This window comes from Notolepis coatsorum (assembly GCF_963971535.1).
Source record: "Notolepis coatsorum genome assembly, chromosome: 19".
Lineage (NCBI taxonomy): Eukaryota > Metazoa > Chordata > Actinopteri > Aulopiformes > Paralepididae > Notolepis > Notolepis coatsorum.
In genome coordinates, this window is record NC_140183.1 from 40,444,002 (window position 1) to 40,471,289 (window position 27,288).

Genomic DNA, 27,288 nt, shown 5'->3' on the forward strand with positions numbered 1-27,288 from the left:
AAACAGCGACCTCTAGACTAAAGAGCCCCGCTTGGTATTGTACCTTGTTTACTTTTTTTTGTTTTGGTCTGACATTGTGGGTTAGAGTTTAGTAACTTATTATACTGTGAATTTCTCCAGACCTCCCTTGGAAGAGCCTGGGGTGGGACCAGCAGTAGCAACCCCTTCCCCTATACCCACATAGACAAAGTGCAATACCCTTGGCAAGAGGGGTTATTTTGCGTAGAGGTCGCTGTTTGATGATATTACAGATTCTACCTTTAACAACATAGACTTTAGGATCACTGGACCAAAATTCTGAATGAAATGTTATATCAGAGTGGTCTAAATTTCTTCTTGTATGAAAAGGACAGAAGATCAAGTCGTTCGCATTGATTTGTGATGTGTTACATGGTAGTTACAAAGTACTGTTATTTTGATTACATTTTACTTAAATAAAAGGAAAATTACTGGTGTAAAAATCTACTTGAATAAAAGTAGAAAGTAGCCAATTGAAAATGTACTCTGTAAGGTTACTGTGTTACTTGTGTTACTTAAATGTATATATATATATATATATATATATATATATATATATATATATATATATATATATATATATATATATATATATATATATATATATATATATATATATATATATATATATATTTTCTTTTTAAACATGATTTTCTTAAGGACATATACAGTTCAAATTTGGTTACTTGTAATTAATACACCTTTACGAAATAAAGTGCATGCACAAAGTAAAGCAGGATTCAACATGTAGGGAGGCATTAATGGAAGCTTCTGACCACCCTCTGGAGTGAGCAGTAGATTATAGGCTACTATTGTTGAGGACAAACTGAAGGCTTTTGTGAGCATGTGGCTGCTTGAAGCTAAATATTAGATTATATTCAAATGTATTGTCATTATGCAGCACAATGAAGTTTGGCATCCAACCAGAGTGCAAATGTAACAGTAAAGTGCAATAGTAATTCACAAAGTACAGGTGATTAAACTGGATATAAAATATATAAATTAATACTACTGAGAAATAGTACTAATCAGATGTACAGTATGTACAGAGTTGTAGTAATAGGTATAGTATCTGCACATGTGTAAAAAAGATTACCATTATTCCTCTAATAGTGATCGGTATTCAAATACAAGCCGGGTCTCTATTAATGGCCGGGTGCGCTCTTGAGCTAAGCAATTATAAGCCGACCTCCTAATACAAGCCGGGTTACTAATATACTGAGCTGCATACTGAGCTAGTTACTTGATTTCACTTTGAAAACGTTGAAATGACCAGTGACCACCTGTAATTGCACTATTTACTATTTCATACAGTACTTGGTTTCAATAAATGAACCCAGTACATTTTACTGGGTTCAAACTGACACAAAATGTTGATTTATTCATTATGATCTGTTTGAAAATTAGAAATATAGGCCTCTCTCTTATACATGCCTCCTCCTAATAAAAGCCTGGTACCCGCTACAGTTTAAGCAAATACAAGCCCGGGTCACTATTAGAGGAATTACGGTATATGCAGGTATGTACGGACAGATGTGTGTGTATATATATATATATATATATATATATATATATATATATATATATATATATATATATACGGTATAAACAGTATTATTAATTAAAGATGCTTGAAGAGGGTGTGATGCTTGGTTGCTGTAGGGAATGTTTACTCCAAGTAATATCCCGCATAAGAATGCAGATGTGGTTAAGTTAATAAGAATGCAGATGTGGTTAAGTTAATAAGAATGCAGATGTGGTTAAGTTAATAAGAATGCAGATGTGGTTAAGTTAATAAGAATGCAGATGTGGTTAAGTTAATTGCAAGTGTGTTCTAGCCCAAGTAAAAATGCTTGTTGAAAACAGAAGATAGACTAGTAGAGAGCCTGAAAAGGAGGTGCGTAACAGTAACGTAATGTATGTGTTGTGCCATGGAGAGCGTTGGGTGCATGAATCTGCAACTGTGTTCTGAATGTCTATTATTGTTGATGCTCGATGAATCACTGTTGGTATTGCACATGAGTGCCTTTATAGCCTGTATGCTGGGCATCCTAAAATAGACCCGGTTACATTCCACTTTTCGATTTGACTCTGAAATTCATTATATTTGATCTGAGGAGAGGGTAAAAAACAACACTGCCCTGTTATTCAATAATGTTTCAAGCTCACTATCTGGTAAACTAGCAAGCAAGCTCATTATTATAGTTCAGTGAGTTAGAGAGACAACCAGGCTAACGCAAACCATCACTGAGATGGATGATGGCTTTTTAGCTCACTTGAGTTGGTAGTCACGTCATTCCTCAAGAGTCCATATCTCTTTTGAGTTGATTCATTAGGATTTAGTTTACTTTCTGGCTCGTCCGTCTCCATCTCTTACACTGATTTAGCACCAGCTTGTTGTTCTCCTCCTCACTGCCAATCGACTACATTGACTCGCTGCAAAGCCTACAGATTTTTTTTTTACTTAGTAACAAATGCTATTTAAAATGTAACTATTTACAATATTTCATACAAAATAAAAATGACAATTAAAAAAAGTACAATTACACAAAAAAGCTACTCAATTACAGTAACGTACGTAATTAGTTACTTTCCACTCTTGCCTGCAGCAATACTCTGTTTTAGTCTGGTATTATCCTGATATCTGTGCATCCCCCCCCAATAGCGGGTCATCATTATGTGGTATGAGTCACATGAGGCTAAACTGTAACTATAATGACAGTGTGTGGGCGGAAACACAATATTTATGGCATTTCTCTTGAATTGAGTGTCCTCTTGAGAAGGCTGCTGTGAGAAGAACCTCAACTTGGAGAGAAACTATAATTTTCACATCTTCTAAACTGGGATGGACCGTTGAGAGCAACAATAGTCAAGTCAGAATGCGGACTCATTTAGTCCCAATGAGGCTGTCCCACAAAATGGCATTACAGTTCGTCTCAGCAACTTTGCCCAGCTACAGTATTTGTTTTTGCACTTCTGAGCTATATAATGACGTTGATTGTTGGGCCATATGGCTAAACATTGATTCCAGATCAATGATCAACCATTTCTCTAGATGTACTGTATATATATTTTGCACCATGTTTTAATCAACTGCTAACACTATCATGGGGCAGATGTGACAGGTAGAAGAGGGGACGCAGCTCAAATCAATGACGTCTGATGCCCCTCAGCTCAGGAGAGGAGGAGGAGATAAACACTGTTGTGCCAGCCTGTGCGCTCCATTGTCTCTGTCCTCTCCACTGTCTCCACACGCAGAATGAGCTTAAACCACACTCCCACTTCCATCGGATCGCCAGTGGGCTTAAAAAAGAACCTGCCAGATGATATGGTGGTGATTTGCCATCTTCTAAGACCGCTATTGCCGCTAATCCCATACCTGTACCCCCCCTCCTTCTCCATTCTGCTATGATGCCTGAATTTCCCCAAGGGGATCAATAAAGGAATATCTTATCTCATCTTAATTATGCAATTGTTAGCCCCCTCCTTATAAATCAAGGTTTACTTCATTGATTTACTTCAGTTCCTGCTAGACCATAATCTAGTTCTCCCGGCCACGCCTGCAACTCCAAGTGTCCAGTACCTGCGAGCGTTTGCATCGCTCACGCTGGCAGTTGGCCAGGAAGCTGCTGAAGAGAGGCAGGTGGACGCTGTCGTGCAGTGCCAGCAGGAAGTCTCCCGTCAGCTGGAAGCGGGAGGGGTACTGGGACCACAGCTGCCACACGCAGTCCAGGAAGAGAAGAAAGACTGGAGCCTGGAGCGAGAGAGGAGAGGGAGAGGAATAGGGGGGGGGGGGGGGGGTGGAGGGAAGAGAGAGAGAGGAGGGGAGATGGAGGAGGGAGAAAGAGAAGAGACAGGAGGGTTTTGTATGAGTCAGTGTGTGTGTGTGTGTGTATGTGTGTGTGTGTGTGCGTGTGTGTGTGTGTGTAAGAGAGAGAGAGAAAGAGATAGAGAGAAAGAAAGAGATGGTTAATGATGATTGATAGTGTATTGAGAAGCAGAGGCAAGAATATTCATATTAATTTACTGTCTAACAAGCTGCTATCACGTTTCACCCAAACTAGCTTTTCATCTTTATAGTTAATATTAAACATAACATAATCTACGATAAACATCACACACACACGCACACACACACACGTAATTTATGCATCAGTACGCACAAACAAGGAGGCCTGAACACGACTGGCTGGTGTCATCAATGATCTGGATCTGTGCCACAGGCCGTTGAGCCTCAGTGACGGGAGTTCAACTGAGAGACTGAACCGCCTTCATGTCACTTTCAACCATTATGACACCAGGCGAGTTGGCTCGGGAGGCAGAGCAGTCGTCTGGCAATCCAGAGGTTCCCGGTTCCATTCCCGCTCCTCCCGGGCAGCATGTCAAAGTGTCCATGAGCAAGACACTTAACCCCTTGCTCCCGATGAGCAGGTTGGCACCTTGCATGGTTGCCTCCACCGTCGGTGTGTGAATGTGTGAGTGAATGGGTAAAAATGTGAGGAACAAATTGTAAAGCGATTTGGATAAAAGCGCTATATAAATGCAGCCATTTACCATTTACCATTTACCAGGCTTCCCCCATGCAGGGCGGTAAGCAGAAGAGCTGGCAGGTAGCAGCGTTCGGACCTACTGCGGACCGTTCGGTCTCAAGTAGTCTAATTGCCCTGGTCCCGCGGCCAGGCTACCAGCATTGATCCACATCGAGACCAGAGTGTTTTCTGGCATGTTTTTCTTCATGAAGGAGCATCGAGAATCACAGCAGATTAATCTCAACCGTTTGTCTTCTTCTACATTCACAACAGTGAATGTATAATTGGAGGATAATTCAGACACCAAATCAAACAGCCGAGGCACTGTTTTCACTTCATACTTTCCCTCATCAGCACAGAGGCACATTTAACATGCTTGCCGTCACAGATCACAGACAGAACTCTAATTGAATGTTCGATTATCCAAGGTCTGCAAAGCAGCGCACGGAAGAGCACGACATTCTCACCACCATCCAGTTATCCTGTTCCACTACCGGCTGCATTTGAATCCAGATCACTTCTGAGAATTCATTAGACACCCGTCATATCTATTCTCACTGCGACTTGTCGGTTACAGATTTATTTTTTATTAATTAACCTAATCAATCACCGGTTTATGTGATTATCACCCTGTGATCCAAGTTGTCAATCATCACATCTTTCAACCTGCATTGTAACTATTGTGGGAGATAAGACCCCCTTCCCCCATTTCATTTCTCTCTCATCTTTCCTTCCTATCCACACCCCTACCCCCATTCCTTCCTTTCTCACCTTCCCAGATGTTACATTCCATTGACCCCCACCCTTTACGTTGTATGTATAAAGATGGTTCAAGATCCAGGGAGAGGTCTCTCATTCCGGGTGTCCTAGCTAACCACCTCGTTGAGTCATCCAGCCTACTCTGACTATTTTGTATTGATACTTTGATTGAGTTAATAAATCGTATTAACCAAGTCACTTTGGACTGAGTAAGTTAGATAGATACTTTATTAATCCCCTTGGGGAAATTCAGTGACATACACATACAGCTCATAGTCTCATTAAACAATCATTTCACAATCATACATTTTTTACAGTAATAATGGTACAACATAAATTCAAACAAGCATGTACTGTACATTTGTTGACACATGTCGACTACAGTATGTCTGAGACAGCGTATGTACAGTCTTCTGCAGCCAGCACCGGCTGCGCCTCGTCGGGAGGGAGGGAGGAAAGAGTTAAAGGGGCGGGGCAGGCTCTGACTACAATGCTGTCAGCTGGGGGGTGGGACTTGGTGACGGGGTCTTCTTGGCTCCCCCCCCTCCAGCATGCATACTAATTAGCTGCCGTCACCAACATGGGATAGGCGCTGAACATACATGTGGGAGGGGGGATGGGGGAGGGGTTGGGAGTGGGGGCCGCGTCTATACTTTAAGCAAGTGGCTTGTCCTTCCGCGTTCCCGTTTTGCGCTCTGATTGGCCACGCACGTTTCTGGTCATGTGACATGTGCGCCAATCGTGGGACGGCAAGTTCTGCGCCTATTTCCGGGTCTGGAGTTTGGAATCAGGGCTGGTGTTCTATCGCCATGCTCTAAGACAAACTCTAACCTTAACCAACTTCGAAAGAGCGCCTAAGCTTAACCGTCCAAAAACTTGCCGTCCCACGATTGGCGCACATGTCACATGAAACGTGCGTGGCCAATCAGAGCGCAAAACGGGAACGCGGAAGGACAAGCCACTTGCTTAAAGTATAGAAGCGTAGGGGCCGCATGCCATTCTTATCTCCGAGAGGGCCTTCGACTCCAGCAGCTCTCTGGTTCGACCTTCGTCCAGGAATTTGTTTTGGCTGACTGGCTGGCACATTTCTTCCAGCCACGTCGATTTAAATTAGATTTTGAGTAGAGTGAATTATAACTCTATTGATTTGAGTGGAGTGCGTTTTGACAACTCCGTCCAAATGAATTAGCTTTCGCTATTTTCCACCACACTATCCCAGTAATAATGACACGCAACAGCAGCACCTTTTATTAACCTTGTTTCCTGCATGCGGGAATTGGTTTATTTCTATTAAGCATCTACATTAATAGTGGACCCATGCTTTTTCATGATATCCTCCCCGTCTTTAATGAGGTGACGACATGCCATCTAATTGACCCGCCTTGTTTTTCCACTCAGCTGCGCTCGTCCCTGATCCACATGTGAGCACATGTTCTGCCTTCCAACAACAATGGCTGCAGCCGCCAGTTCCTCTGATCAGCCATTAAGTCACAAGAACATACTCCTAAATAATCTGCCTGTATGAGTTATTCTGAGTCATGCAGGTGCGTAGAAATCCCCACTCAGACCAACGAGAGAGAATATAGAGATACGGAAATATTATCATGGATCACGGTACTGTAAGTGTTGTTCCTATGAGCAATTATTTCTCCTACCTTCTCCTCTAATCATACAGAAGGCATCGCTCCTGTAAGCTGCTGGTGGCAGTGGTTATCTCCCACAGCTACTAGTCAGTGATTTATGATGAGACCTCATCCTTCGTCAGACTCTTCTTGCTAATCCTAACCAAACATGGGCTCTCTTCGTACAAGCTACTGATAGTAGTGGCTCCCATATCAGCAGAAATCTATTTCTACTTTCTCCTCTCATCTGCATAATCCCTGTAAGCAACGTGTCGGTAGCGTCACTATCAATCAAGAATCGTTATCCTTACTTGTCATATCCTACTGTAATTTATCGGATCCTTCCACAGGCCTTATTCCAGGGAAACGGGTTGCAGAGGTCCTGTTATTAGCAGGAACCTGTTCAATCCATCTATGCAGCTTCCATGATCATTAACACATCTCGAGTTTCTCCTGCTAGCGGATGGTCGCAGTGGCTCCTATAATCGCAGGAATGGACCATGTAAGATGCCAATCCAAGATAGCATAATCTTCTCGTCTCACATGCTCTCCTATCCTACAAATCTGTGGTGGAACCCCTTTCTCTATCACAATCCATAACTTTCTGTTTTACAATCAAGTCCTGGATCTGTCTAGGATCGTTTGTCAGCTCATCGAGACGTGGCTACCTTCCTCCCGTAAGGTAATCTCTTTGGGGCTCTGGAGCTCCCTACCATCAACCCCGCCCTCCTTGCTCTCCTCACCTCCTCCTTGTCGCTGTCTCGTTGGTAGTTGAAGCGACTAGAGAAGCGGTGTCCAGCCATCACCCACTCCTTCTGCAGCAGGCCCTGGAAGCCGGCCCGTGTGCGACAGTGCGGGTCACACATCACCTGCACCAGGCTGGAGACCAGGCAGTTCAGGTCCCGGTCCTCTGGCTCTGGAGACATTCAGGACAGGGAAGCAGGGCACTAATTCAGAGTTTTTAAACAGGCTATTGTTATATACAAGACCCTGCATGGTCTGTGCCCGCCCCCTCTGAGGGAATTCATAGCAAGGACGCCCGATAGAGGAATCAGCACTAGGGCAACCACTAGAGGGGATTGCGAAGTGCCCGGCCGGCAAACCGCCTTCGGTAAAAACATCCTCTCAGTTCAGGGCTGTTTAATCTGGAATGAGATTGTATGGTTAGTACTCAACAACCAAACCTGTGACCATGTATAGTTGAATAGTCTAGTAGTGCACCTTGACAACGAATCCTATATTACTGAAAGCACTTTAATACAATTCTGTATTGCCCTGTAAAAACACTGCTAGATGCACTTTATACCGTATGTTTTTATGCTTTGTCTCATAGTATGATATGCTTCACTGCCTGCCTGTTTCGTTTTTATGTTTTGTGTGGGGAGGGACTGCGGATGAAAACTAGCATCCTGGCTAAATCCGGTGTATTTATACTGCATTTATCTGTAGTGTCCATTAATATTCTCTGTCCCATCTAAATAAAAAAATAAAGTAAATTACTATTTGTAGTAAAAAAAGACAACATTTGCGAATTGAGGGTTTCACCAGTTATGTGTGGGGAAATGTATTTTCTTTTGATTGTTCCTTGATTGCTTTCGGTTTGTTATATATCAATGTATAAGTATATAGCTGACTGGATCAACTCAAACGTCAAAAGGTGTTGGATATTCAGCTTAATAATTTTCCATAATGAGTACATTTTTATGCCATGTCATTTTATCAATGGTGGAAGTCTCATTTTCAAACGAGGACAAACCCTCTAAAATACTTAACATATTTTGGTGACTTCACTGAAGACCCATGTAATGTATTGTTCTTATTATGCTTATTATTATTATTATTATGCCAGACGTCAAATTATCAACATTTCTTGTGTTTCTTTGTAAATGACAATATGTTGCGATCAAACAGGACAGATGATCACTGCACTGATTATTAAGAGATGGGACACAAAGTTGAAAATAGAACTTTAGGGATGTCTTCCTTCCTTAGTCACTCATATTCAGCACCTTCTTACTACAATCCACCCTGCCCTGTATTCAAAACCCAACATCTGGTCAGCAGCCCTCATTCCTTTCTCTTAAACAACACAGAGAAAGTGAGTCAGTGAGAGAGAGAGAGATAGAATGAGAGAGAGAGAGAAAAGAGGTTTGCTGCCACAGTGCCATAGGGTCCTTCCTGCAGTAGATTATTTACTAGTGGTCAGGCCAGTGTGGCAGACATCCTTGTGGCTTTGGAAGAGCCTAAGAGCCCAGTGATATACGAGCCTCTCAGCCAAACAGGCCCTCAAGAGGCCTGGCCTGCTTCACTATACACCTGAGAGACAGGCAGAGCCAATCAGAAGCCAGTAGCGAGCTGTAAACAAGCCGGGCTAAAACAGCAATTGTTTAACTAATACAGTGTTGTGTCTTTCTCCTCTGTGTATTCATATGCATGTGCAATAGGCAGCCAAACAGAGATAATTACTACACATCCAGTTGTCTGTAAACTATTGAGTCATAGGCTGTTGAGTCTACTATTCTTTTGCGTTTACTATAGTATACAGCTAGAAGCTAGCTAGTAAACATAAGCTGTTGAAGCTGCTATCCTTTAGTGTTTACTACTAGTACACAGGTACAGGCTAGCTAGTAAACACAAGCTGTAGAGGCTACTATTCTTTCATGTTTACAACTAGTACACAAGTACAAGCAAGCTAGCAACAGTGAACACTGTAGTTTTTGGAGATACACCGATACCACTATTTTGCTGAATGAGTACTTGGTTTTGAGTACTTGCCGAAACAGAGTACCAAAAATCCCTGAAGAAGGCCATGTAGGCCGAAACATGTCGGACTTTTAAAAAAGATTTGTCTAAATAATGTAAGCCACTAAATAAAGGCTTTTTAAAAAATTGTAGAGCTGCCTTGGATCTCAACCTTTCTTTTATGAGCAAATCCTACCCCGGATTTAATCCAAAGAGCACCTACCTGAAACAAAATAAGAACGCTGAAGCCCTCTCCATATCCTCTGTTTTGTACCAAAATTAGTACTTTGCTTCATATTGATCATTGCTACTATATTTAGTTGAAAATTGTGCAGGAAGCCAAATATGCCGATAGTTAATGCAAGTGAATACACACAAATAAAATGTATTGGCATCTGTGACTTTGATGCCAAGTATTTTTAGCCTGGTATCGGGCCGATACACCTCATTCTGGTATGGGCATCAGTGCACCTCTAATAGTGAGGATGCCAGACTAGAGATGACCAATAATCCACGGTAACCTTGGACAATTAATTGACTAAAGACGAGACGGCCATCACTTGCTCTCTGGCACCTGAACTTCCATCTAACTCAACACCCAGTCACAACAACGTGACATGCCTGTCCGCATGGAAACAACCACAAACAATGCTGCAGGTTGTAATCGTGTCCTCCGGAGCGTGTTGTAGACTCTATTAAGAGTGTGCATGTAGGCCTGTTGGAGTGTGCTTGTCTCCGGGCGCGCGGCTCATTGAGGGTAAGCCCTAATGTGCTTTTAATGAGCGGGAGGCTGTGTGAATAATGAATGGATTGAATAATCCGAGCCGGGGGGGGGGGGGGGGGGGGGGTCACGTGACTCACCTTGTAGCACCACAGTCAGATGACCTCCACGCAGCAGGCAGGCCACCTCGGCAGCTTTCCTCAGGCAGCACCTGGACACAGAGGAAGACATTAACATACAAACATTAACTATAGTATAGTATAACGTATAGTATTCCTGTGGGGTTTTTATACATACTATAGAGCTTTACCACATAAACAGTGTACAGTGCTCTCCTGTTTTCCTGTGTATTCCTGTTTAGTTATTTTCAGGCACACTATATGAACGGTAGCCATGGTAGAAAGTAACTAAGTATTTCTAGTGCTGTACTTAAGCACAATTCCAAGGTACTTTACTTTGAGTATTTTGATTTCAGGGAACTTTGTACTTTTACTCCACTATGTTTCAAAATAAATATTGTACTTTTTACTCCATTACATTTATCTGAACCCATCAGTAACTAGTTAGTTTGAAGAAAAAAAGATTTTGCATAGAAAAGATGGCAAAATGTATTATGTACTTTCAAATTTGAAGCCGGCCAAGGAAAACGCCAACATTTTGGGAAATTAGCTTATTTGCCATCTTCCCTGGAGTTAGACAAGAAGATACATACCTTTGTTGTCTCTGTGCGTGCGTTAGGCTTAGGGAACGCCCGCTCCGTTAGCTTAGCTTAGCTTCATCACTGGAAGTGGGTCAGACTTGTACCCTCAAGTTCCCTACAGTCACGAAAGGATCCGAACCGATTGAAGTTTATGGATACCATGACTTAAAATCCTCTTACCTTGACGATTAAAAGCCTCCCCAATTTAGAAAACAGTATTCTTATGGCTGGTGTTGATATGCTGCTACTGTAGCTAACGATAACCAACAACCGGACACTCAAGCAGATAACGAGGGTAATAACTTCCGGTCGGGGGGGTTCCAAAATAACGAGCAGTGGAAATACGTTTTTTTTTTTTTTTCTTTTTTAAACAAAACATAAAATTAGACATACAAGCATTAACAGTAAACATCCAATGAAATCACCATTTAAATAAATGTAATATACGAGATATACACAGGGATTAAAGCAAAAAAATATCTCCTGACTGAACTTTTTTCAGGCCAAGTCTATTCTTATTTTAACCTCCACTGTATTTTTTTTAATAGCGTTAGCGTTTTAAGGGAGCCTACTTGTTGATCCTACTGTCCTGACTGTGACTATAGACCCTACTGTTGTGGTTGTTGTGCCAGGCAGGGAGGCTGTGTGCTGGAGAGCGTGAATGCAAGTCTTGTGGCTAGCTTCTGATTGATGGCGAGCTAGCACCCTTTTCCCATTACTTTGAACCATGAACTAAAAGGCTTGTTATCATACAAACAAGGGACTAAACACGTTTCGCAATTATGCCACAACAATGTGGAACGCCCCACCCACAGCCGTAAAAAAATTTGAATCCTCAGTGTTTCCCACAGGATTTAGTGAGACTGTGGTGGTGGGTGAACCTCTGCCCCTCCAGAGGGGTCCGGGGGCATGCCCCCTCGGATTTTTTTTTATGTTTTAAAGTTAAATGCATCAATCTGGTGCACTTTGAGAGCAAAATTAAGAGGCTAGATCTATGATGATCTTTGTGCTCAAAACACAAAATCGACTAGACACTAGAGCATACATTTGAGCCATCAAAGAAATTAAGCAAAAGTGGTTGCCTGTGTTGAACTAGTTTATTTTTTTAGAAGAAAAAAAAATAGACTGGATTACTATTACGACTACTACCAGTGCCAATACTACTGAAACATCCCTATTGGCAAACTTTATATAAAAAAGAAAAGAAAAAAGTATAAAAAAAAAAAAAAAAAAAAAATTATAATATCAATTAAAATATTATATACATATAATCAAATAGACGGAAATCCGTCTCAAGACGGAACGCTTTAATGCCTGGATATACACCTAATACTTGCTTGAAATACGTTTATTTTGTACATTATCTAACGTTAACACGAACCTAAACTAACGTTACAACTAACCTAAAGTTAGTTTAGGTTCGTGTTAACGTTAGATAATGTACAAAATAAACGTATTTCCGCTGCTATAGAAGTCGCTCTTTTATTTTGGAACCCCCCCGACCGGAAGTTATTACCCTCGTTATCTGCTTGAGTGTCCGGTTGTTGGTTATCGTTAGCTACAGTAGCAGCATATCAACACCAGCCATGGGAATACCGTTTTCAAAATTGGGGAGGCTTTTAATCGTCAAGGTAAGAGGATTTTAAGTCATGGTATCCATAAACTTCAATCGGTTTGGATCCTTTCGTGACTGTAGGGAACTGTAGGGAACTTGAGGGTACAAGTCTGACCCACTTCCAGTGATGAAGCTAAGCTAAGCTAACGGAGCGGGCGTTCCCTAAGCCTAACGCACGCACAGAGACAACAAAGGTATGTATCTTCTTGTCTAACTCCAGGGAAGATGGCAAATAAGCTAGTTTCCCAAAATGTTGGCGTTTTCCTTTAAGGAGGACGTAATCAGAGCAGCATAACTGGACCACATACTACTTTAATATAAACTTTAGAGGTCAATGGTTAGAGGACTGAATGCTCCCAAGCACTGGAATACACAAACATCATGTAGAATGTGTACTTTCACTTTCGATACTTAATTCGATACTTACATTCAATATCAAATATTTTCACTCCACTTTCACTTAAGTCGAATGGAGGTCAATACATAAAATGTCGATAATTAATTTGAGCCCAACCACCTTAAAATGGTAGTTGAGTACAATATTTCAGAAAAGGAATTTAGTTACTTTCCTCCCCTGTAAGTATGCACAATACATCAGTGTGTAATAGAACCCTCACTGCTATGACAACATAATGACATTTCTATTGATCATTTATCTGATGCATGGATACTGAATTTAATAATGGCAGAATGTTGGGTGCATAAAATACATTTGGATAACACATGGTATGTTATTAAGGTATACAGTAGCTAGTTAATTTTAATGTATCAAAAGTTTAACTAGCTAATCATAGTATATAACAGAGCAAGCGTTTCACTCTTCAGCCTTGGAAGGAGTCAGATCGATCCCATCGGTGTGCAGCCTTGGGGTATACATTAAGGATGATTGATTGGCTTGAGGACTGGCCAATCAAGAGCTGTTACCTGCTGTAGTCCAGCCAATGGGTGCTCTCCAAGGTAGACAGCCACTTGTCATCAGGCACGGACACAGATGTGGAGATATCTATGGGCAAAGACACACAAAGGACCTTGGTTAGATGTTGACATTATCAGTAGAAGAGACATTTACACCAGAAGAGCGGTGAGGTATTGAAACCTGTGTAAAATCAATCTTCTAGCTGGGCTGGCAGGTCCATTAGCCATGAGCCACCCTGCTGATTCAACAGCAGGGGAAACACTGATTGTGTAGATTGCGGATCAAGAATAGAAAATGCCAGAGCTGTAAACTCTTGATCTTGTGGGGCTTATCTCTTAACACAAACCCAATCTCTGTTTTCACTCTCCATCTAGTTGTTGTAACGACTCAAAGCCCACTGCCAGAAAACTTTGAAAGGGTGTTTTCACAGAACAAATCTCTGAGCCACATAGCAGTAGCACATAAAAGACAAATGAGTGAGTGAGCAATGGCTGAGAAATGTGTGAAGCATGAGAATTAGTGACCGTGACTGAGCTCATGGCCTCAACACAGCAGGTGTGTGTAATGTGTGTGTGTCTGTGTATGTGTCTGCGTGTATGTGTATTATGTATGTATGTATGTATGTATGTATGTCACTGATTCTTGAGAGTCGGGACAAAACACTTTTTAAATATTATATTTTGAGAATGCACACTATATTAATTAGAGTTATATATTCATGTAGAGAAAGGTCTGAGCTATTTAACCATGTAAAGGTGCGGGCTCTACATAGAAAAAACATTTTCAACAAATTCACATGTTTCCCTTTGAAACTTGATTTGGGTTAACTCCGTCAGACACAAAAAAGTATATCATTCTAATTATTCCAGTCCAACAAGAATCTAAAGTTCTGAAGTATGTTGTAATAGTGTTTAGTTACTCTGGTATGCAATCAAATATAATATATAAACCTCAGGTGTAATTTCACACTATTCTGAAAACCCAGATTTAGAAATATTTGCATTTTCAAACATTGTTTTTAATTTTGATATGATAAAAAAAGATCATTAAATAAATAAGACAAGAGGATGAAGATCTGATGCTCCTTTATTACTTAAACAACATAAACTGAAGAAGGAATTAGTATTTCCCCCAAAATTAACAAAAACAAACATCTGACGGTGTTGACAAAGATCTGACGGTGTTGACGAGAAACTGACGGAGTTGACAAAATTGTATATGCATCTCTGATAAATGAACACATGCATTTTTTAAACAGATGGAAGTGACAATGATAAGAACTAGGGATGTCCGATATTATTAAAATGTGATATCGGAAAATATCGGTTTTCAAAAAAATATATATATATATATATATATTTTTTTTTTACATTTATATAACCTTTATTTACCCAGGCAAGCAAGTAAGAACAAATTCTGATTTTATTTATTGTCAAAAGTATGCATAATGCATTACAACAAGAGATATGTAATGTTAATTACCTGAAATTATTCCATTTTTTGGGGGGGGGAAACCCTGCATATATCGGTATCGGTTGATATCGGTATCGGAAATTAAGAGTTGGACAATATCGGTATATCGTATCGGTAAAAAAGCCAATATCGAGCATCCCTAATAAGAACTAATAACTCCTTGTCTTATACTGAACATTTTGTTAACTCAATTGTAATAACAACAAACTTTACATACTGTTTCCAACTATTACAAAATGCACTGTTTTCATCTACCTCTTCTACACCACTTCCTGATCTCCACTTTCTCACCCTGCACTTCTCCTCTTCGTTTCCTTCTGCATTTCCGATTAGTTTCACTATGATGTCTTGAACTGGGCAGAAACAGAACCTTTTCTGTTGGACCATGGGGATGCAGAAATTCCACTTTCACATCTTGTTGATCAGTATCCACATCGATGATCTTGGCTATCCACCAGTGGTCATCATATTATGGCGGGCCATACTTTTGTGCAAACATGAATTTTAAAGAAATCTTAACATGAGGGGTGTCTAAAATATGTGTTTCTTGTGGGGAATTTAAATATAGGAGAATTTTTCGGATATGATAACTCTAACCTACATCATTTTGGATTTCAAAATGGCAGATGTTACCATTTTTCATCCCCTTCGCAGGGCCGGACTGGGGGAATTATTCCGGCCAGGAAATATAGTGCGAAATATAGCCCAAGTCAGGCCACTTTTTAAGAAGGGGGTCTGGGGGTCCCCCACCAGGAAGATTTTTGTTACAAAGACTTAATTCCCTGCATGCTGGTGCAGGACTTTTAAAATATTTACCCTTTAAATGCCATTGTTTGTGATGGCATCACAAATTATTGTTAAAAAAACACAAAAATGTAAATATTTTCAATATATCAAATGCAAAGTGGATTTTTCTGGGGGAGATTATTACAGGCTAATAATTGTTATAATCATCATGTGTCAATGGTTAGCAACAACACTGATCTTGATGGATCTTTACTTAGTTTTTGTAATGTCAGACTTAACTATTATCAGAAAAGTGAGAGTATTTCATTTTTAATCTGACATTACAAGAAAAATGAAAAAAAAATGGTTATGATCAGGACTGAAGTTGAATAAAAGATTTATGGAAAAAAAGTGACAGGGGACATTGATGATGCATGGTAACGTTAGCTATGTTAGCTAGCTAGCATGTTTATTTTTTATCACTGACTAACCTGGTGGTCCCGTGGTGCAAGAAAACATTTGGTCAATGTTGCCACATTTAGCGGCATCTCCTGCAAGGGCCTTTCTTTTTTTTCTCTCTCCCTCTCTGCTCCATGCTTCCTCTTTTTTTCACTGTTGAAACATTTAATTTCCAGTAATTTCCATCTGACTGTTCTGTGAAATACAAGCAGTCAGCAGTATGTATTTTTCTCTACCTCCCTCTCTGCTCCACCCTTCCTCTTTTCTCCACTGTTGAAACATTTCATTTCCAGTCATTTCTATCTGACTGTTCTGTGAAATACAAGCAGTAAGCAGTATGTATTTTTCTCTTTCCCTCTCTGCTCGACCCTTCCTCTTTTTCCACTGTCCATCTTCAAGCACAGGTTATGCTTGACATTTTTTGTCTTTCGCTCTGTCTCTCCCTGTCATTTTGCAGAAGTGCTATCTGCCATTCCATTCGCCATCTCCACTGTCAAACAGTTGTATGGCCTGGTCCCGCCTCCACCAATCACATGCGGCTCCCTTTGTGTGTGTGTGACAGACAGAGCTCCCGATGGCCAGTCCGGGCTTCGCCATACATGGATGCCAACATGAATCTGAAGGAAATCCTAACATGCAAGGTGTCTAAATGATGTGTTTATTAATGGGGAATTTAAATATGAGTACATTTTTGGGATAGGATAACTCTAACCTACATCATTTTGTATTGCAAAATTTCCAAATGTAGGCCTACCCATCCCCTTTCGAAGATTTTAAAATATATGGGAAATCATTTATAATGACAAAGCCATCATTAGCACTATCCATCATCACACATCGTCACACATGCAGAGTTCAGGAAGAAATCCTGGACAGTCTGTGTTATACCCTGTATGAATGTTGGCCTTTTCTGAGGATGCTCCCTTTCTCTCATTAACTTATAGGTTAACCCAAAGTCTTTCATTTGTTGAAGAAGACGATACTTTTTAAGAATCGTGCCTGATGACACACTCAGTGCTGGTTTTTGGCGCCTTTGTTTGTCTTCAGCTCTCTTCTGAGGATGTGGTGGAATAGCAGGGCCTTTTGGATTTTCTGATTCCTTACTTTGCTTCCTGATAGCATATTCTTTGTTTCCGTGCCTGGAGAGTCCAGTGGTGATGTATTTGTAGCCTTGTTGTTGTTTTTCTCAGGTTGTTTTGTTGCTTTGTTACATTTGTAATCTTCTCTTTCAAAGTTTGTATTTCTCTTGAATGCCTTTTTCACGTTTTACTTTGTTTCTGTTCCTGTCTGAGAGACTCTCTGCACTGTCTGGCATTGTTATCTAGAATATCCTGATCTCGGGGGGTTATATTGATAGGTAGATTTCTATGGAAAATATTATTTGAGTTTCACGACATGCATTGTTTTATACATGTATAACCCTTATCTTTGATTTGATATGTATGTTTTCACAAGTGGAGAGGTCTTTCAAGCTTTTTTGGGCTGGTCAATAATGTGACCCCTTGCTGAGGACAAGATAATTAACATGGGAGCTTCTAACCACAGATTATACATTTAAACAAATATCCCCCAAAAAACAAATATATGTGCTAAAACATAACAGCAGTATACACAATACCTTTAGATGTAACTTTGTGAGTATGTCAATCATTATGAATTTCTTTCTTTTTGATATAAATTAGACTTTTCTATGTAGGACATGTTTTGTCCCAACTCTCAAGAATCAGTGATGTATGTATGTATGTATGTATGTATGTATGTATGTATGTATGTATGTATGTATGTATGTATGTATGTATGTATGTATGTATGTATGTATGTATGTATGTATGTGTGCGTGTGTGCGTGTGTGTGCATGCATGTGCGTTGTGCGTGTATGTGTGTGACACTTTCAAGGCCAACAGTGACCGCTGACCTCGTCCAGCCTGTGTTTACGCGGCTATGGAATGTGCTGTGTGTGCTGTGGCACAACAAAACACAACAATATGACCGCCATTCAGAACGCTTGTTTTGACCTGTCAGAGCATGAAGAGGAAAGACACTACAAAAATAGTATACTCATGACACACTTTGAAACGCAAAGTGTGGGGGGAGTCAAAAGATTTTTGAATTTTATTTTCGCATTTTTCTAAACTGAACATGAAGGCAAAACACAGACAGACTTCTTCCAGTGGGGTGAGACATGTTCCTCCAGATACTAAATATTTTGAAGAGAGTTGGTCGCTGTGAGGTCCCGTCACCTGGTCCTGATATTCTCTCCTCCTATCTCTCTGGTCCCGGTAACATGGTAACAAAGACAACATGGGATCGAGATCAACACCGCTTAAATGTCGGCTGTAAAAAACCTGCATGACCGCTGGCCCTCAGGGGGGTGGGAAAGGGGGGCAATAGTCCCCTCGACATGGAGGCTGTATGTAAAAGGTAACATTTAACAGTTTGTCAACAAAATAGCGGTTTTAGGAGGAGGCACGTTAATATGTCGTGTGGGTTAGCAGCACACCTGTCATCAGTCACATCACCCCCGTCCTACGCCAACTACACTGGCTTCCCATTAAACTCCGCATAGACTACAAGATCCTCCTCCATACATACAAGGCCATTCACAACCTCGCCCCTCCATACCTGTCCGACCTCCTTCATATCAACATTCCCACCCGGTCCCTCAGGTCTGCCTCCTCCATCAACCTGACCGTCCCCCCAGCCCGTCTGTCCACCATGGGGTCAAAAGCCTTCAGCTGCTCTGCCCCCCGCCTCTGGAACTCCCTCCCCCCCGACATCAGGAACATTGACTCCATCATTTCTTTTAAAACCCACCTCAAAACCCACCTTTTTAGGCAGGCGTATGTCTGATTTTATTTTTTGTCTGATTTTATATATTTTAATTTTTCTTATTTTAATGTACTGTGATTATGAATTTAACTGTTTTTAAATTGTTGTACGGCGTCCTTGAGTGCCTTGAAAGGCGCCTTATAAATAGAATGCATTATTATTATTATTATTATTATTACCTCCTCGGTTTCACTTTTAACCGCTCGTAGCGTGTTTTTGTTTTGTTAGATGCGAAGCACCTCTATGATCGGCAATGTCACTAACTCACTCATTCAGGCAGTCAGTCAGTCATTCATTCACTCCCACTTAGCCGTTCTGTCCCCTAGTGGCGTCCCGCAAGCATTAGGTTGACATCAACACCAAACACACCTCCACACAACATCAACGCATGGTATCCATTGAACACCATATCACAGTAACGTTAGTACAACTGCATGACAGCACCGTGAGTCCTGTTTACTTTTAGTAGCTTATAACAGTAACGGTAGCTAATGGAAAGAATGGTTTATCACAGTAAGGTTAGTACAACTGCAAGACAGATAACAAAGTAATGTCACGGTCACATGACTCAAATGTGTACGCCAGCAAAAATTCCCTCAATGATGTTTTGTGCTTTTTGCCATTGATGTGCTCAATGTAGAATGCATCTATGACACGATGTGTCCTTGTTTATGGCTGGAGTGCAGACTACTGTTGAATAAAGACCACCTAAATAACAGTTCAGCTGTAGAACTGAGCTGCATTCAGATCCAAGTCTCCCTCCCCTCATTGTGTTCCCTTTAGGGAGTTCTCTGGTGACTACATTCCTGACATACAACAAGTAAACCCTTCTGGTTCTCTTCAAGGGAAGAAGGGCAAGGAAACACTACCTGGTGGGTGGGGATTGGACGTTGTGGACAGCGACTCCTACAGGTCGGTTGGTGCGCCTGTACAACAGAATCAGGAAGCAACGGGGGCAGCGTGAGCCTCCCACGCGCTACTCCTCGCCGCTGAGAGATTGCGCTGTACAGATGAAAAGATGTGACAGCTGCCTCCTCGTGTACCGGAGGGGACACGTGATGCAAGGCTTGGTCCTCACTGCAGCCGACCAGTGGGAGGCATAGTCTAGCAACGTTTGAGACAGGGGAGGGGAGAATTGAAGGGAGAATTGGCGAGGCAAAATTGGAATGGGAGAAAAATAAGGAGAAAAAAAAGTGGATAAAAAAATAAATAAATAAACTAAAGTATCAAAACTGGAATAATTTATATGCACAATTCTTAGCCATCATACTTGTTTTTTCACTGACATTGTTGAGGAGCAATGGATTGTGGGATATGCTTCATGCAGGAAGCTTGAATTGTATGCCCGTCATGGGAGGGAGGAAAAACAAGTGATCAAGGGATGTATCCATTTCTTTAGTTGGAACCAAATCTCACTTTGTTGGGCAGCCATTTTACATCCGGGCATTTTGGGAATTCTCCCATCGACAAGAAAGCATTTACCTGGAACTGAACGCAGCCCTGGGTTATATGTGTGTGTGCATGTGTGATTGTGTGTCTGTGTGCATGTGTGGCATGTGTGTGCGTGTGCGTGTGTGTGTGTGGGAGGGTGTTTGTCTGTCGATGGATGTGTGTGTGTGTGTCTCTTAACCCTCACCTCCCAGGCAGAGGGCGCGCAGGCGGGTGTGCGCCAGCTGGATGTCGGTGGGTGATGGCATCTCCTCTCCCAGCTCCACCACCACACACAGAGAAGACTGGCCCCCGAACAGGATCAGCTCCAGGTTCCTACGACACAGACATACAGACAGCTGTCAGGACAGTGCTACATTATGGGTTTAATTGTCAATTGTTATTTCTAGAAATACCGGAATCGGATATCGGTCCAGTAAAATTGGGTATCGGTATTGGAGAATGTCCCCCAATCCTAAAATCTGATACCAAGAACATATGCAACATGCTAGAAATCAAAGCAAAGTGACTTGATTTGCTGCCTTTTTGACACATAGAAGCATTTAGAACTCTGTAATGGAGAATTTCTTTTTGTATGTCAAGCATTTCTGTATTTTTTTCATCCCTGTCCCGTCAAATATGAGGGTAATATATTGTATATGTTTGATTTGTTTAACATTTTCCCTAGAAGTGATGGTGATCTCCTCCTTGCTGTAGTGGCCTACCACTACTGAATGAATAGTGAATGAATGAAACACTGACTTCCTAATGTGAAAGATGCAAATGTCTACTTTGCATCTGAAATGTTTGTAATTTGCATATATTAAAATGTTTCTGTATATTTACGTATTTCATTGCTTGATAAATGAGGTTGGAATGTTTGGTATATGCAAACATGTCGCATTATGTCTTAATTAATATTCCCCCTGTAACCGCAAGCTACTAAACTACCTTTTCACCGTAGCCTAACTGCTGTATCAGTGCAAAATAGCATGGATACAAGCCCTAGGCTCCCGCTAGCTACTGTGAAGCTGTAACATCAAAAGCATTATTCATATGTGGGAGGTTGGTGTAACTGACCCGTTGTAAGTTACAGTTAGCTTGTGTAGAGTGGGTGTGACAGTAATGAGATTATAGCGTTAAGGATACCATCCCCAACAGAAACGTTTATGTTTTCACTCACTCTCTCACACACACACACACAAATTCACAGACATTATTTGGAAACATAGATCTCTTTCATACACTCACTCACGGATCTTCCATTCACATGCACGTTGACTTGCATAGGCCAAAATTGGGGACAGTGCATTTATGTACGGTATATTCCTTCCCTAGCTCCTAACCTAAAATCGTCTTTTTCCCCAATTCATCAACTGGTTTGTAGTCTGAAATGAGTCCCCAGTTTTATAGTTAAGTCACACTACACACACACACACCTGATGTCGTCCTTCTCGTGGTAGATGTTGTTCTGGAAGCTAGCCATGCGGAGCAGGTCACTACCCCGGGGGTGTCGCCAAGACCAGCGCTAGGACGCACAACAACACACACTTTAACCAACAGCGTTTCAACAGGGCCCTCTGCAATAACAGGCTCCACGCGGCAGGACTGCACCTCCAGAAGGTACTGTATTCAGAGTGTGATTCATACCACATGAATGATAATAGGCGAGGGATGTGTAACCTTTCTGAGAGAAGAATGTGGTTGAAAGGTCACAAGCTGTTGTAAGGTTTAAGTATATATAAAAATAAAAATAAACATATGTATATACTAAGAAGGCGTGCGCAGCACTTACAGGGATGCGTCCTTCATTGAAGTGGGCAAAGGTCTTTTTCAGCTCGGTGTCTAGGACCTTCTGTGGCACCACGTTGAACCTGGGCAGACTGACCGGAGACAAACGGAACAAGTCTTCTGTTAAAAAGAAACTTGTATGTAACGAGTATTGGTAGTGTCTAGATCTCTAGCCCAGAAGGAACATTTAATGGGAATCCTTACTTTTTGGCCTAGCTGCAAAGTCATAACTCATCATAACTGTCACCTAAAAATGTGTTTATTAAACCTCTCCCTTACCTTAACCCTAACCCTAACCACTCCCACTACCTACAAAGTAAAAATACACGTATAAACATCCTTCCAGGCTATTGTATCTAGACACTACCATGAGTATTCCTTAGCTGTATGTTAAGAGCTTGGTCATTGGATCGTTGCATCACATCCACTATTTCTTTCTTAGGTTTATGTAATAAAGATTTAGTCACACAAGAAGACTAAATCTACCATCTTACCACTCTGCCGAAGGAGACAAGATGGCAACAAAAGCGGCATCCAGAATCTATCTGGTCTGTGTGAACATATACAGTGTGGAGTATACAGAGTGATATATACAGTACATATACAGTGAACATGTGCCTTGGTCCTCTCCTCTAATCTATCTTCACTAATAATCTACCCCTAGTGTTAAATAGGTCATCAATAGCGATGTATGCTGATGACTCTACAGTGTATAAATCACCTGGATGACACCAAATATAAAATCATTACTACGAGCCAGGAATGCAGCGCATAGATCAGGTGACACCAATGCATACAGCGCAGCGAGGTCAGACCTGAAAAATGGAGTCAGATCTGCCAAGCTGATATACAAGACCCACATTGAAGCCCACTTCAACAGCGCCTCAAGCCCCCGGCAGGTATGGGAGGGTGTCAGGGTTATATCGGACTACAAGGGAAGAACATCCCCCCCTGTCAATGGCAGCGCCCCCCTAGCGGAGGAGTTAAACAACTTGTATGCACGTTTTGACAGGGACAACAAGGACCCGGTGTTGCCCCCTCTCCCCTCTGACGGCTCCACCTTAGTCCTGAGCACTCATGAGGTCAGACTCGGTCTATGTAATATCAACACAAGGAAGGCGGCGGGGCCTGATGGAGTCCTGGGACGGGTGCTCAAGGACTGTGCGGCTGAACTAGCTCCAGTTCTCACCACCATCTTCAACCTGTCTCTGGGCTCATCCTGGGTCCCTGCATGTCTCAAGGCAGCAACAATAGTCCCGGTTCCCAAGAAACCAAAAGTCACAGGCCTGAACGACTACAGACCTGTGGCACTCACCCCTATCGTCGCAAAATATTCCAATTATTTGATTGCCATCTGCTAGATCGTATGTCCATTTGGCCAACACCATAAACTCCAAAAGCATAATGATTCTTGCGTCTCGAAGGCGATTCAATGCACTCGACTGTTCATCTGGATTCACGTTACAAGAAAACTGCGCCGGGACGACATTCACTGAGTCATACTTCCTGCAGAAAGTAAATGCAACATCGCCCGAAATCCACCAGGCGGCGGTATCGGGCGGTTGCAATCGCAGACAGAGTGTCAGAGTTTTCCAGAGCCTTGGTGGATGAATTATGAATGGAAATAGCAAATAAATGAAATAACGATCACAATAACGAGTTTATTCGTTGTTGGTGTTATTCGATTGGCCGGCAATCACGAGTTAACTCGTTCTTGGCGCAGAATGTGGTAATACTAGGGATGTCCGATATTATCGGCCTACCGATATTATCTGCCGATATCGGCATTCAAATGTGATATCGGAAAATATCGGTATCGGTTTAAAAAAAATTAAAATTCTATAACCTTTATTTAACCAGGCAAGCAAGTAAGAACAAATTCTGATTTTATTTATTGTCAAAAGTATGCATAATGTTGTGTTAATTCCACAACAAGAAATATGTAATGTTAATTACCTGAAATTATTCCGTTTTTTGGGGGGGAAAACCCTGCATATATCGGTATCGGTCGATATCGGTTGATATCGGTATCGGACATTAAGAGTTGGACAATATCGGTATATCGGTATCGGTAAAAAAGCCAATATCGAGCATCCCAGTTAATACCATTCTACCCAACAAGCTCCACAGCAAACTACACAAACTTGGACTGAACACCACACTATGTAATTGGATCTTGGACTTTCTAAGAAATCGCACACAACATGTCAGGATTGGCAAGCACATCTCCCCCACCCTGCCCATTAACACCGGGGGCCCTCAGGGGTGTGTGCTCAGCCCACTTCTCTATACACTTTTCACTCACGACTGTTGCTCCTCCTCTCCATCTAACCTCATAGTTAATTTTGCAGATGACACAACAGTACTTGGCCTCATAAAAGGAAATGATGAGACCTGATACAGGAGGGAGGTCGAGAGACTAGTGGAGTGGTGCGGTAATCATAACCTTGCTCTCAACTCCAAGGAAATGATTATCGATTTCCGCAGGACTGGTGACCTCACTCTCCACTCTTCATTGGAAGTGAGGAGGTGGAGAGGGTTTCAAATTTTAAGTTTCTGGGCGTGACTTTGACTGATGATGGGGAAAGCACAGCAACGCCTTTTCTACCTACGGAAACTTAAATGGGCAAAACTCCCACAGGGACTGATGGCTAACTTCTACCACTGCGCAGTAGAGAATGTGCTCACCTACGGACTACTGGTGTGGTTCTCCAGCTGCACCAGGGCAGAGAAGGAGGCCCTCCACAGAGTGGTCAAGGCTGCGAGGAGAATCACTAGAGCTAGCCTTCCAGATATCTCCACAGTCTTCACCTCCCGCTGCCTACGTCGTGTGAATAACATCCTACAGGACCAGTTCCACCCAGCACACCATCTTTTTCAACTGCTGCCCTCTGGTCGAAGGTACAGATCCATCCAGTCTGGTACTAGCAGACTGACGAACAGCCTCTATCCACTGGCTGTCAGGCTGCACCCCCCATCAGTCCCCAACCCCCGACATAACTCCCACTTCTACATTACAACAATAACTGCATGCATTTGCTGCACTATACACTATTCCATCCATTGCAAGCCAACGCACCCCTCCATCCATTAACTCAACTGGACTGTCACTGTACTATTTATTGCACTACCGCACTTGGGACATTGATATTATTATTATGTATATGCTATATTCAGTATGTTTGTATGCCAGTGGTGATGCTCTAAACTCAATTTTGTTGTACCAACAATGACAATAAAGATTCTATTCTATTCTAGAAGTGTTGATCAACTAAATGTTGATTCTACAAAGTGAACCTGAACATGTATCTAGGTGGGTTGAATGTATCTAAGACAAAGGGCGGGATCCACTAAGAATGGATTGCGCGGTGTTAAATGCACCCTTAACTCAATCAGCGCCAGAGGGATATGTCTAATGTTTGGTTAAAAGGCCAGCGTTCTAAAGTAGAGGAATACGTGGCGGTGTTTGCAGGGCTATAACTATATTATATATTATAGCTATGGATAGAAAACTATGGCCCATTTGACATCGAGTATCTATTGTTCAATATGTGAAAAAGAAATAATTTTTTCATCTATACATTCCCGTTTTATACCGTGGTGAATATAAGTATGGTTTTAGAGCGGTCTAGGGTAATTCATGGGAGGCTGGTAATAGCCCCCAACGTGTATTATACTAAATGCATTGGCGTTCCGTCCCTACACACGCTACAATAAAAAAATCAAATGCATATGATAGGTATTATGTTCCATCATGAATGCATGAAAGGGTGAGGGGGGGGTCGTTTTTTGATGCTTTGATCGTCACCAACGGAATACGTTATGGACTAGCGTTACACACATACGCTCGGATCGCAATGAAGGCATGCTTTGATCAACGCAAGATTGATATCATATAGCCCTTACCTTGACTAGGATGTGCCCCAAAACGAATATTCCAATTATCTGATTGCGAGTCCCAGTATTGGTGTTGATCGTGTCGCCAACATAATCCGCCACACATCATCCATCTAGAGCATTTGACGCTCTTCAAGCCGATCGGGACAACCGCTCCCCTTCCCCGACATGGAAAAATCAGACCAGACTAGGGCTGTCTTAAATACTTCGAAGCTTCGTTCGATGGCACAAGCTTCGAACATTAAAAAAAAAATCGAAGTTTAAAAAAATATATATATATATATTTTTCAATTTTTTTTTACTTCGATTTGTGTGTGTGTGTGCGTGTGTGCGTGTGTGTGTGTGTGTGAGAGAACTACCCATCCCAGTTAGGACAGCCGAATCCCGTCCAATCTTTCGCCGTCGACTAAAGACTCACTTCTTCAACCATTATCTGAAATGATTAAAAAAAAAAAGAAAAAAGAAAAAAATCTAACCGTCATACTGTCATGCACTTTTCCTAATAAACTAACCTACACTGTAACACGCAACACTTTGATAAACATTGTTACTCAGCTGATAGAGTTGTACCCTTCTTGCTGTCTTGTCGTACAGAACTTGTAAGTCGCTTTGGATAAAAGCATCAGCTAAATTACTAAATGTAAGTGTGTGTGTGTGTGTGTGTGTGTGTGTGTGTGTGTGTGTGTGTGTGTGTGTGTGTGTGTGTGTGTGTGTGTGTGTGTGTGTGTGTGTGTGTGTGTGTGTGTGTGCATGGGGCCATTGGGTGGGGCCGGGGGACAAATACACTGGAGGAAAGTAACCCAGCTCAGCACTGCCCAAATTATATCATCACTATTGCCTGTTTGAAGGATATCATCCTCAAATACATATACACCTACATGCCTTGTAGAATTCCACACATAAGAAAGAAAGATACTGGGATGAATAAACAAAATAGGAAATAAAATTTAGATAAGGTGCTACTGAGATGTTTTGGTGAGTTCTTTGTTTTTTTGTGGAAGTTGCCCTTCTTAAAAATGCATGAACATTCACTGATAATTGGTCTGTAGTGGAGTCTACAAGG

At 41.6% G+C, this 27,288-nt stretch overlaps 1 protein-coding gene across 2 annotated transcripts in view; it reads right to left on the reverse strand.

The window, feature by feature from the left end:
* Window positions 1–27,288, reverse strand: part of mtmr11 (myotubularin related protein 11) — a 96,749-nt gene that overhangs the window by 8,955 nt on the left and 60,506 nt on the right. The window contains exons 8-14 of one of the 2 annotated variants that reach the window (XM_084336493.1): window positions 22,333–22,420; window positions 21,977–22,065; window positions 20,746–20,873; window positions 13,631–13,709; window positions 10,532–10,602; window positions 7,672–7,844; window positions 3,602–3,772 (exon numbers count right to left, since the gene is read on the reverse strand). In XM_084336493.1, coding sequence (XP_084192619.1) covers window positions 3,602–3,772; window positions 7,672–7,844; window positions 10,532–10,602; window positions 13,631–13,709; window positions 20,746–20,873; window positions 21,977–22,065; window positions 22,333–22,420 — 799 coding nt within the window. The remainder of the gene's footprint in view (window positions 1–3,601; window positions 3,773–7,671; window positions 7,845–10,531; window positions 10,603–13,630; window positions 13,710–20,745; window positions 20,874–21,976; window positions 22,066–22,332; window positions 22,421–27,288) is intronic. The other variant, XM_084336494.1, reaches the window with a different exon arrangement.